The following is a 13,723-nucleotide window of genomic DNA, read 5'->3' as shown; positions in this document are numbered from 1 at the left end:
ATGTAAACAATAAAAATGTGTCAAATCGTCCTTGGACGTATATCGCATGGAGACTCGATGTCGAATCGAACGAGTGTTCCCGTATTAGGCTTGTACTTGGGAATAGTTAAAATTCGGTTCTCTAGAGTTTCTTACCTAACATACTAGACCTGATCTGACCTCTAAACTATGAAGAGGCCTATTGGTTGGGGACGAGTGTAATAGTAATAGTATTAGATCAAGCGTCTTGTTAAGGGGACCGAAGACTTCAATATTGTTCTCACGATTATACTGCGTATCCAAATGCACTTCGACAATGCATTTATTAGAATGAGCATCCCGTCAGATAAAAGATAGGGGAACCTATGACAAAAAAAAAAACAAGAGAATTCAAAATTGAGGATATGAAGAGTGCCGTTTGTCATGCTAGTTGTCACGATCGGATGTAACAGAAGTAAAGGCCAAGCATGATATTCTTGGCTTTGACCTAAGCGGCGTATTCCAGATGGCAATAATTCACATTCTCGTTGCCTCTCGCAGATTAATGAAGAATAATCGATGGAGCCTGTTTCAAGCGTCGTCTCGTCCTGGCAACTTTAATCTCCAAATTTGGCGGACATGCGAGAGCCAGTGAGAGTGGGAATAAGAGTGACATGAAGATAAAGTTGTTGGTCGTGTGAGCACGGTACAGCATATACTGTGCTAACCTAACGCCCAAGGGCTCGTGCAACAAGTTAGAAATGCTAGTTAATGTTAAAAAAAAAATAGTATTACAGTAGTTAGTCTGATTTGGGTTAAGTTTATGTTAAATTCTCACTTGGTACGCATCATGACTTTTTTCTTGCGCAGCACTAGGAACATCCGCCATTAGGCTACCGCATAAATGGTACCGTGGGAAGAAACAACGAGTTCTGGGCTTCTGGGCCTCTTTTGGAATAAGAATGTCGCCTAGCTTACCAGCTTTGCCCGGTAAGGATAGATACCTCGATGCTAATTGGCCAACCGCTGTTTCTTCCTCCCCGTTTAGGAATCATGAGGCTTAGGTACCCCATATGTACATACAGTGTTAATAAACGTGGCCCACAGATCTATTGTAATAGGATCTCGGCTTTTCATATATATCACTTCCATCGACCTTCCAGACGCAACAGTTAAATAGCTTCTCGTCCGTGCTATGCGAATAACGTGTTAGTATTATTACATAGTAGACGAAAAGCACGAAGGATTATGCGAAGAGCGGATATTGTAGGGAGGTTAGCAGGTAGGTTAGCAGGTACATAGGTACTATATGTACCTAATTGGTCTCGACGATACGTATCTACTTGTTTACTTGGGTACATACTTGGACGTTCGTAAACGGTAGGTTAGGTAGATCTGTAAAACGTGCTGTGGCTTAACTACCTAAACTTAGCCATTCCCTTTTACGTACATGCTTCCCTTAGGTTAGGTTAGGTTAGGTAGTTTCACGGATAGAGATTGACGATGTCATCAGACATGCAAGTAGATATGTTATAATTAATATTGAGCTCAGCCCGCGCTTCGTATCCAACGCTGCAGTATGACAAAAACTGCATTCGTCTATAAAAGTATCCGGTCCCACAAACATTAATCGATCGGGAATGCTTGCGCCGTCTTCTGTATATCATTAAATATCGAGGCCATGGCCCACACGGGCGACAATGTTTACGAGGTCGCGACGGTATGTCTAAGTGATCTTCTGTTTGCACACGAGTTATTGGCTACACGCTGCACCACCATTACACCTGCTCGTGTAGGCCATGGCTTGGCCACTATTGCGCCTGGGTGTAGGAATTGGCTTGTTTACGAACGAGATCTAATATTTAATAAATTCTAGCAATAAATCGATATGTCGTCTTGTGATACCGCATGGACGATGTGCTTAAGGGCTTGTGAGGCTCCATGCCATGCTATTTATTAGCCACGAGCTGATATATTTAGATATATTTAGACTACATACCCTAAGGCAATAACGGCCGACGTTCTGCAAAGACCAAGAAAAAAAAGGTTGCGGCTATAAGGGCTTGGAAATCTTAGATACATCTCCAGATTCGTCCAAACCTGACCTGACGCCAAGCGAGAAATTCGGCTGTGGCGTTAAGAAACAAGTCACAATTGCTCAGATCATGTAACAAGCACTGTAATGGGCGAGAGCATCCAAAAACGGTAGCATTAATGCAAGATTCATGCGAGTATTCCCTGCAACACACATAATACTATGGTAGACATCCGCCGTTTACGATGCCTGATCTGCCCCGTCCAAGCATAAGGCGAGGCAAGGCAAGGTAAAAAGCAAGGTTAAGGTTAAAGGCAACCTTAAATACCGGCATTTGTCACTGATCGCTTGACGAGGCGAGCCCGCTACAGTAGAAGCCCGTCCATTTAAGCATACGGAAGACTCCGGCAAGAAGTCAAAAACCGGGCTGAGGCGAAAGTGTCCAGGGCCGGCTTACAGTACACAGGGTGTTACGTGTAATACAAGGAGAATTGTGAGGCTTGCAAGAACTGGCCACAAGGACTGACCATAAGGTCGATTTTTACAAGGTTGTATCTTGAAAGTTGACCGGTCCTGCTTTGATAATACCTTACCTAAGAATAATACTACTACGAATACTACGGGCTACTACACGCGAGTTCGCGAATAAATATGTAGGTATGTATGTTATGTCCTTCGAGGCCGAGATGGATGCAATAAAACCTAAATAAGCTTAAGAGAATACGACATGAAAGGAAAAATAGGCGAGCACATCGTACGAATAAGCGTTGGTCTGTATATTACCTTATATATGTATTCAGCATGTAACCCTACGTATATCTAAGGTTGGAAGTGTACGGATCCGTACATTAGTGCAAATACCGGGGTTAGGTACATGTTTTAGTGTAGCTTTTAGCGTAAAAGCACATGTGCGGTAGTGTACACTAGCGTACAATACATGTACTGATGTATACCACTAGTTATTACCTACTGCGGATGGTCTGCCCCTCCTTGGACTAACTCCGCAGCCCCTCCCGTCGAACTCGCCCTAAACGCTCCTCCAGTCACAATCTTCGCAACTTCGATGTCTTTCCCTATTTCGACATAATTTGTCGACCCCTCCAGTCCCCTCTAAGTCTTTCGCAATCCGAAACCCTTGTCGTAGATACATGGTCAAATTATACATACGATGGAATGTTTCAGGAGCGTGATGAGGATGATGAGCAACTTGTCGACGGTACTCTACATACATATTATATTTGGCATTTCGCAAGTCGGATTTAGATGAGGTCATCCTCATTCCCCGTTCCCCATTCCCCAGCTGGTCGGCGCTGACCCGGCAGAGTGATTCTGGAAAATTACGGTACCTAGGTGATTTATATTTATACTACCTTACCTTATGTGCCTTATATATATGTACCTCATAAGGTACATATGTGACGAAGTCCCTGCTACCCTATTGCAGTGCTCCTTCAATTCCCCGAACCCCCAGTTTTCCGCCTTAGTTGAAACGTCTAAATATGAGAGATCGACTTGCCTAATCGGGTTGATCTTGAAACATTGCCGACAAGGGCTGCGAGAAGGCGAAACAATACGATGTCTAGCCCGTCTTTCCTTCTACTGGCTACTGGCTGACCAACTTCGTTCCCATTGCCCAATTGCCCAATTGCCCAGCCGCTTTTCTACTTTCTACTTTCCGCGAAGCCAAAGCCAACTTGGTTTAGGTATTATCCAACATAACCGAAGTTACTTAGGATACTTTATGTCATGTACAGTTGAGCCGTCGGTCCCGAGACACGGCGCTCCTAGGCATTATGTATGAAAATGGAATCTTCGTCAGGTCAGAAAAACCCCCTCAGGAGATAGGTACCTTTTTCCCCCTAGGCAAGGGACGCAATACCCAATATCGGTAGCCACGCGGCCGCAGAAACCTCAAAGTATGTATAGGTATGTATTACTGTTGTTCGTATTTTCTTACCTACCTAACCTAGACTGACTCTAGGTAAAAATGTTGATCTTCCAAAGAGGAAGTCAGCTGCCAAGCTTGCTAGGATTGTTTGTCCCCGTTGCGCGTGCGCGTTATTCACATAATTCACACGATTGCGAGATCGGGAATATGTATTTACAGCTGACACTGTTGGGAATCTTACATAGCACGGGTTGGTTACAGGACAAGACGAGCCCCTTGTTATGAGGTATAATGGTAGACCCCGCCATGGTGCATCATACTTGTTTTTCTTGCTTGTCTACATAGTACACTATGCTGGCTATGTTGCTGTATGGGCATCATACTGTAAGTACGTCAGTTGGTATTGTACGATATCTTCGTAAAGGTCCGCTACACGCGTAGCATTTCGATATAGAATCACACACTACACACTAGTATAGCAATCTCTATACGCATACGCATGTGTATAATCTCTGAGGTAGGGTATATAGGTATGTTACATTGCGCATAATTCCCAAACGACATACATATATCATACCCTGATACACTAAGTGGGATTGAAACTCGTTGCATACTTAGCCATCTCACATCTATCATTCTTGTCGAGGCCCTTCTCCCCATGCAGACTACTTACACTTACGTATATACATCCGTCGGTACATATATGCCTGCATATGTATGCTAGACTGGAAGACCCGGCGACGATTCCGTACAGTAACGCACAGTATAGGATACTTATAAACTGAAGAGCTCCTCACGGTTTCGCATTGTATAATGCATACAGTACTCTTGCTACGCTAACACTACTTGGGAGATTCGACTTGTACATGATGTATGCTGTAAATGTATACTACTTATGTAGTCCGTAGAGATGTTTACATAGCCACACGCACATACGCACCCACCCAGAGAGACAGATAGACAGACAAGAACAAACAACAGCATACCTGTTAGTTAGGTATTTAGGTATTTACGAAGACTTCTACCAGGCTTTCCCTAAGGGACCAGGGATATCAGCTAAGTACATATTCGTACATAATCTGTCTGATGCACTACTCCTCTCAATCCCTTCCCGCAACATGACTCGAGAAGCGCTTGTGGGTTTTTTTTCGGCTGGACAAGCGGCCTCCTGCTAGGACTTTTATTAACCATAGCAGTACCTAACATCGACACGGGAACATTATTGTTACCTTATGTATTAGTATTGTATTCTTCCACTCAGCCCGTAAACCCTGGGCTCTTCTCTATCAGGTCTAGGCGTGCTTCACGGGTTGTATGTAACTAAGTACATAACTCGTCTACTTCAAGCGATTGATTGAACTCCACTTTTCAGCTGCTGACGCTACTATTTCCAAGCCTGGAATGTACATACCGTAATGTACTTGCCCCTTTCGACTTTATTCGAGTGCTTAGTACCAACGGTCTCTGCCGAGTTTCCCTTCCTACATACATTTCCTACATATATCATACCTCACATAGTACATACCCTCGCCATTCACAACAGAAAATTACAAGGTATACGTGGTAGAATACATATTATAATATTTATACATAGCAGCTTTTTTTTCCTACGTACATATTGCCTATATCCGTCCCGTGTATCGATTATAGATTTACATATACATACCTAATGGTTTACCTACAGTAAAAACACCCACTTACAAAGCGCCACTTTCTTAAGAAGAGAAGAAGAAAAAAAATAGAGAAAAAAAAAGAAGAAAATAGGATCTTCCGGGTTCTAGATCTTCTCGCGAGAATTCTCCTGCGCCGTCCTATCCCCAGTTTCGAACTCTTCTTGACACGTCTTACAGCAGAAAAGCGTCTGTTTATTAGTTTTCGTCCCATCTGCCCACATATGCGCCGTGCAGTCTTGTTCTTAGACTCCACTCTTCAATCCATCCACATTCTCTCTTTTCTACTTTCTCCCTCACACTGTTACTTAGTCAAGCAAGCAAAGCACCATACTTACTTAAGGCAAGCTGGCTGCTAGGTAGCCGCTTTGCTAATACTTCCACACCCCCACTACTCGTTGATTCGTTCGTCACTCTTGCATCCTCCTTCACATTCTTTTTTCCGACGTCGAGGATCGACCCTGCATGGTAACTCTTTTTACCCCCGGTTTGTGCCCTTCCTTCGATACTCGAGTTCGAAACGGGGTAGGTCAAGTCTCTCTGCTACTACGTATTTATAATGTACTATAAACGAGGTCCTACTGCCAAAAGATACCTCACTAGCCCTATAAACACTCCCGTCCCAAGATCGGACCAGTAACCCTGCCCTACCATGAAAGACAAGGGCCTGTTAACCCTGGAAGAGAAGAGTGAAAAGAGGAAAGAAGAAAAAAAAAATTTAACAGAGAGCAAGGACAGGCCAGGTTGATTTTTGAATCTGTACTTACCAACTCGATCAGCCTCGTCACTACGGTGGTGTGAAAAGAAGGCTTCCCCTCCCCTCCTCGTCTACCCCCGGGCACGCCTCATTAACTCTTCAGCCACTCTTCAACTTCTACTTCGAGCTAACATTCCGTAGCTAGACACTCTAGTTCTTCTCGAGGTTGTTGCTAGTCAGCTTTCTCTTCCTGCCTCGAGTTTCTTATTATATTCTCGAACCTGACAAATATTTGACCACTCAACAACTTAACTTTGTTACCAACGCTTCCTTAACCCCCCCAATCCTAACATGTCTGGACCACACTCTCTTTGACAGCGAGTGCTTCCTTTTGCTGACTCGGACGGTTATCACTACTAGCTTTACGTAAATCGGTCTACTGAGCTATCCTGTTCGGTCCAGCTTTCTAAATTCCTTATCCCCAAATAGTCTCATTCCTTGCTATCCGGTCTTCTACAAGCTTCTTGTATGAAATCTTCTAGATACGTGCGTACGCATACTACTTTCAGATAAGCCAGGCCCTCGTTTTTACTCCACACCCAGAACGACGTTTACTTTCCGCTTCGGGCATTGCCTAAATCGGCTACAAGTGGTAGAAACTAGTCTATCAGCTCACAATATCGTCCCGTTCCAAGATCTTCCTACTTGGTGCTTCCCGACACCTAGAGCTGCCTTGGGCATCGATCCTCCCATAGACGGCCAGGGTCCTTCGACTGCTGCTGTGTCGGCGCATGTCCAGTTACTACGCCCAAAATACCACGCAACAACTACTACAGTTCCCCCCCAGTTGATCCTTTTCGAATTACTACCCATGTGTTTGGCATCGACCTTCAAATGAGGCTGGGCTTTGGGATCCAACAGTTCCACAAACCCCGATCGTATCCTGTCCCCTCTCTACTAAGTTGGCCGTCCCATCCAACTTTCTTATGCAAAGGTTATTCACCACCTCTTGTTCCGTATACACCACCACTACCACCACTACCATCATCACCACTGCCACTGTCACTGCCACTGCCACCACCGTCTTCTGCCACCTTGCTTCTTTCTAACCCTCAGCCCTTGACATGCGTCCCCACGCTGCCGTCTAGTTCCTCTTTATGTCTTCTATCGAGATGATGCTCACAGCCAAGCAGCCAGTTCAACACGGGTACCGGCCTGTCCATGATCTACCGACGCCGCCTCGATCCTCGCCCCCCTTGAGTGTTCAGGACTCTTTACAGAAGTCGTTTGTAGCTCTCCCGCAGAATCAGAGCCCATCTACCAAGCCCATGTCAGCACCTCATCGTGGCCTGCCTCTCCCGGCAGCCATGACACTAGCTCAACCGCCGCCGCCGGCTCCTGGTCCACCTCACCAACCAGCTCCGGGACCACCTTTACATTCTCAGGGAGCGCCAGCTCCTTCTCCGCATAACCAGGCACTTGGTTCGTTACCAGCGCCTCCTCAACATCAGGGCTCTGAAGACGCAATGAGAAGCTGGTTGGCGGCTAAAACTGAAGAAGAGAAGAGGAAACAGGAAGAAGAAAAGACGCGGCAGGAAACGTTACGTTTGGAACAGAGAAAACTGGAGTATAACATGCTCCAAACGTCTTTAGATCGGGGTATACCACCGCCGATGGTGCCAGTTGTTTTCGCAGGAATGAGTGGCGGAACGCTACCGCAGGTGGCCCTCGAATGGGCGCAACAGTATTTGATACCGCAGCAAGCGCACGCAGCGCAGATTATGCCAGCCCAGGGGGCTTTATCGCCGGAGGCTCGAAGAGAGTCCCAACAGTACGGGGGGCAGCAGTATGGTGTCCCGTCGACACCAGGGTCAGCGCCAGGTGCTCAAGCGAGTTTTGTTCCCTACCAAGGGCCTAGCTCACCAAGACACAGAGCGCATACGTTAAGTATGGGCGGAGCTATAGGAAGGCCCCTGGGGAGTTCGGCTCTTCCGCGACTAAGTACAGGAGAAGGGGCTGTTGGACCTCCAGGAATGTCTCACCCGGCACACGCGCTCGCACAGCAGCAGCAGCAACAACAGCAGCAACAACAACCGCAACAAGATACTCAGTCGCCGTCGATATATTTTCACCATTGGCAACCCCCGACCACGCAAGGAGGCTCTAATCAGCCAGGAACGCCTTCTGGTTTGTCAAAATCCAAAACGAGCAGGTAGAAACATGTCTGGCTAATGTTGCCTCTCGGCAATTAGTAGAATCGCCCAAGAAACGAAAAGCGACGGGTCCCCAGCAGGCGCCGCCTCCGCCGAGCCAAACGCGATTCAGATCTCCGCCTTTCGGTCAGCATGGCGGATCTTCGACATTATCAAATCCGCCTCCCGGTCGACGGCGAGGTCATTCGCGACAAAGAAGCGACGTCTCGTCTTACCGGTCTACGGGACGCGGACGAATTGAACCATTTGGTCCGCATCGGGGACTTTCACCTGGCCTTGGCCCGTCAAGAGAAAGCGGGTTAGGCGAACCGTCGCAACAATCTAGGAGCGGCGCACACACGGTTTCGTCGTTATTAGCAGATCAGCCTTCACCACGATACGCGTCGGAAATGAGAGCGCAGCAGAGCGAGCACGAGCGACGAAATTCGCCGGCGACGTCGGATGAAAGGTCGCGTGGTGGAGCGACAGGGATGGGATCAGGGGGACCCGGACGAGAAAATGATTAAAGGACATGCGTGTTATGGTTATTGGAAGTCCGTCCGTATTTCAGCCTCTGGGGGCGGGTTCTAAGGACAACAATTCTTTTTTTTAACCAATCTCTGGAAGCGTGAGCCCTACTCTCACGACAATATCGATTTGTTGCTCAAGATTATCATGGGACAATATTTTTTTTAGTGCGCTATGATTTAACCAGCAAGAGAGGGGGATTGGTTTGCTTCCCCCCTCAAAATTGCCGTATAAGTCTTGGCTGGGACAAAAAAAGCGATATTACGAGCGCCACGAGGATTCTTAGCATACCTATTCAACAAACACAGCACAGCACAGCAAAGCAAAACAAAGCAAAGCAAAGCACAATCTAGGATACGATGCGGTTCAACCACGATTTTTCATCTGGAATTTCAATGTAACTAATAGCTCTCATCATCTGTACTAAACCATCCACCTGCATACATTTACATTTAGGAGGGGGGGGGGCGAGGGTCATGAAGACAGACGGGTTTAAAAAGCATTTATTTCTACGGTATGGAGAAATAGGTTCGGGAAAAAGAGGACCTGGAGTTTCTGGACGCGCCGGACAAACACAAACAAATTTTCTGTCGTCATTATCATCATCAACATCAACATCGTCATCATCATCGTCATCATCGTCATTTAGGGGAATACGCATGAAGCCCTGTACAATACAATAGATACCATGTGAAAAAAGGGGATAAGGCGTCTAGAGTTTCGGAGACAAACAAGAAGACTAGGAGTTTTTATTTTTATATTGATTTTACATACCATACGGCTGAGTTACAAAGCATTATAACATAACATAACATAACGATCGTCTCATCTCCCGTCGTGGATTCGTGACACTACCTTCTTAGGTACTTGAGCTTTTTTTTTCTTCCCGAGAGGACAGTCAGCTCGGCGTGGCTAGGGTTGGTTATATGCAATATTACGACCCGTTGAAGCCTCATGCAGAGACGCCAGAGAAAGGGAAAGTCTACCAGGTTAGGTTAGGTTAGATTAGGTAGTTAGGCGCGTTTTAATACATACATACATACATACATGCATGCATATAGGTATCAGTTCTTTTCCGCTACTACATACGCCCAGGGCGTTCGTATTGCCTTACCTATTTATTTATTGTATATTTATTAGCTAGGCACTGCGACGACCTACGGGGGATTCCGCCCAATCAATCCCGCGAGGGGGATCGGAGAATTGATGATTCGTCGAGGGGGTGGGTGACGGTGACACGGGCAAGGGCTCGAGAATGTCGGCACGACAGCTTCGACGCTCGGGATTGAGCAGTTAGCTGCGGTAAGTGGTAGTACCCTGGGTAGGAGGTATGTAGGTAAGCAGCGATGAGTTTAATTTAGGGCATTTTGCGCGTCGTGTCGCACGGCAGGGAATGAATGACTTGGAGTGGCCGGTATGGTATGGTATGGTATGCTAGGTATGCTAGGTACCTAGGTAGGTAGGTATGTGGGTTGAGCAGGTAGACGGAGAGAAGAATAGGAAAGGAAGTTAGCTACCTCCTAGCTTCGCCTCGAGTTGCACTTTGAGAATTGGGTTTTGGGTTCGGGGGTCGAGTGACCCCGGAACCAAGAATAAGTTGAATGTCCACTGCTCTTGCTTGCCCGAACTTGGGCAGGGCAGGGCAGGGCAGGGCAGGGAGGCGCGATACACGGCCGCCTAGGTGTGCGACCTAGCGCAGCTACCTACCCAGGTTAGGTACAATACTTACTTACTTACTTACCTCTTACCTTATGTACCTACCTCCTAACATACCTAATCTAAAATCTGTATGTAAGTACGCATTCCCAATTTCCACTGCGCAGTGCAAGAGGATATAATATGCGAGTAGGTAGGTAGCCAGGGGAGGAGGCCGTCGATGAGAAAAGGAAGGGAAAGGGTCGACTTAGGAAAAATACCCGCGCGCCAGACGGCTAAGTCGTTGGCCAGCGTGTGATTCGCGCCCACACGCGCTCCAGCCGCTGGCCTAATCAAGCAATGCAACGACGTGACATCTAAACGCCCTCGCTCGTTTCCTCCCTTATCCCCCGTGGGGGAGGGTTGCTTTGCTTTTGCCTACTTGGGATTGGAATTTTCATCGCGTCAGGTCCCAAACCGGCTGACGACGCAGCTACGCAACTCCGTCCCGAGAGAGTAGAACAGAGCAGAGCAGAGCAGGCAATATTACGATTGGCAATAGCCCTCGTTCGGACGATGTTCTGCTCGATTTGGGTACTGTTGGCTATTATTAGCGCGTGCGGTGAGAAGAGCGCGGGAAGTACTGTGGAAACGGAGTAGCATCCATCTCATCTCCATGCTGCAGTTGTCGCCGCTATGCTCACGTGGACTGTGTATGGGGTAGGTAAGGTAGAAGCTACCTGTGTATGGTCTAGGGACTTGACGGAAGGGTAAAGGTAAGATGGAGAAGACTAGGATGAGGTAGATCCAATTGTCTGTCGATCGCGAAGTCGTAAGTTCTTAAACCCAGTTGGTCAGTCATAAGATAGCTTCCGCTTCGCTTACTAGCACGACGACAGCAATGGTCTCCAGCTATATCAAGACAAATAAGCTAACGTTCATTGATAGCACCAGGCTCTTCTCACGGCTACCCCTAGTCATTTAACCTCTTTAGGTTTCAAGATGGGATGTCTTGGTCGAAGAGGAATAGAGCACGGCATCCACAGTGCCGATGGTTGACCCCCCATCCATTATATCTGCACCGAGATGCGTCAACTGCCCATCCCGCCAAATGAGAAGCTTTCCTGGGTCTAGGTTAGGTAGCCACCGGAATACCCACGGCCCGGCAGTGCTACCGTATCTGGATCGACTGACTCGTCGAATGGGCAGACAGACCACCTATGTGGGAAGTCCTCCCAAAGCGGAGGGGGGGATGGAAGGGGGGTCAGCTACATCATGATTGGGGATATTCCAAATCTTGAGAATCCTCCGACTACCTATCTGACTACATGCATACCTATACACTTGAATTGGGTGTCTATATGCATACCTATCTGCAGAGGTCGGTCATTTGTTGTTGTTTGTCGATGTTTGTTTATTGACGTCTCCTCCCAATAATATAGTCTCTACCGCCGCCGCCGCCGCTGTAGCATCATCGACAACGAAATGCATGATGACTCGCAGTAGCGCTCTACCATGAAAGCACGCTGCTCGGGGGTTTTGGGATGGAACATCGCTGATCTAAACCTCTTTCGGGGACAGTTGTGCTGACTGCCTTTGGTCCCAAACCGACCAACTACCTTAGGTACTTTCTCACCAACAGAAGCTGCGTCTTCTGCCTCTAATTAGGCAGAGGTCTTACTTGGCTGGGATGGAAACAATACGACTCGTCAGCAGAGTTGCCCAAATCTTGCGCGCGATCTTAGCCTATCTAGATATATCTGTATGTACTATGTAAGGTATGTATGTATATGTGTGGATATGTGTGTATCGACTCGCGAGGTGCAATACCAAGATACGGGCCAAGGTAGTATTTCCTATTCTGCTTGACGCATACATACGTAGTAGGTATGTATTATGCGCTGCAGCGAAGTGGAGAGGAGGACCCAGCTTAGCTTTCCCAGACTTTGGTAGAGCAGCTCGCGACCACAACTCTCACCGAGGAAGTTCGAAACCGCGGCACAGTCGGCTTCGCTTTTTTTTCCGCGGGTGTAGGGTAAGTAACAACAGCACCTAATGTACGTAGGTGGGCGCCTCTCCTCTCCAGCGTTCGAACGCTTCGCGGTGGTTGGCCGGTCGTCCTCCGCCCGGGCTGGACGCGACGCGGCCGTATAGGCGGCCTGCCTCCTCTTTCCCTTTCTTGCCTACTTCTTATATACCCTTATACCCTTATACCCTTATACCCTTATACCCTTATACCCTTATACCCCTATATATACCTACCTAACCTACATGTATAATGTACACAGGTATATACCTACGGTATATATCCATGCATACGTACATACGTAATATAACATATACACATACATATACATATCTATACATACGTACGAACGTTAGCAGAAATTAAGAACCCACGCAACAGCGTCCCAGATACGCAGAGAAAGCACCTGCGCTGCGACGCTGACTGCATTTTTCGCTCGTTCCATGCGCGCAGCTAGGTAGATAGCTAGCTAGCTAGCTAGCAAGCTAGTATCGTCCGTATTCCTATTCGACGGTACGGTGCTCCGCGGCAGATTAGGGGGAGCAGAAGGGAAAGGAAAAAAAAAAAACCTGGACGCGAAACATGGAGCCAAGCTTTTCGCGGCTTAATACTATGTCAGATTAATATCTATGAAACACCGCGTGCATGGCACCCGATGCGACGGTACTTTTAGGGTCTATCTCTGTCTGTCTGTATGTATGTCCGCTTGCCCACCTCCGGCGGCGCTGAGGGAAGGGGGATGGAAAGACGGAAAGGTAGGTAGGTAGGTAGGTTAGCTATACTGGCTCGGCCGTCCTCGACCCGAGGCGATGTGGGCTGATAGACTAACTGACTGGCTGGCAGACAGACTATGTAAACAAAACAAAACAGATCGACATCTCTACATATAGATGTACATTAGATTAGGTACGTTACGGGTTGCGGAGCCCAGCTGATCGTCGAGCTCGTGCGCGAATAAGACGACGCGGGACCCGCGAGTGGTTCGGGGACGACTTCAGCCGACAATGCGCCGCCGTATTGCCCTGCCAATAACCAGTTTTTCCCGCGAAGAGGCTCAGCAAAGCTTGATTTCGTCCTCTTTTTTATTCGTAAGA

At 47.4% G+C, this 13,723-nt stretch overlaps 1 protein-coding gene across 1 annotated transcript; it reads left to right on the top strand.

Moving 5' to 3' along the window:
• Window positions 1-7,405: 7,405 nt before the first annotated feature.
• On the top strand, window positions 7,406-9,145 carry F5Y00DRAFT_269104 (uncharacterized protein; the record flags this gene model as incomplete). The annotated part of the gene is made up of 2 exons (XM_048012377.1): window positions 7,406-8,435; window positions 8,501-9,145. 2 exons carry the CDS (start codon window positions 7,406-7,408, stop codon window positions 8,965-8,967), a joined length of 1,497 nt encoding a protein of 498 aa, XP_047869609.1. The 3' UTR covers window positions 8,968-9,145.
• Between the last annotated feature and the right edge of the window lie 4,578 nt (window positions 9,146-13,723).

This window comes from Daldinia vernicosa (genome assembly GCF_022497035.1).
Source record: "Daldinia vernicosa strain CBS 139.73 unplaced genomic scaffold F5Y00scaffold_2, whole genome shotgun sequence".
NCBI classification, from domain to species: Eukaryota; Fungi; Ascomycota; class Sordariomycetes; order Xylariales; family Hypoxylaceae; genus Daldinia; species Daldinia vernicosa.
Note: the sequence above shows the minus strand (reverse complement) of the source record. Positions and strands in the feature narration are given on the sequence as shown.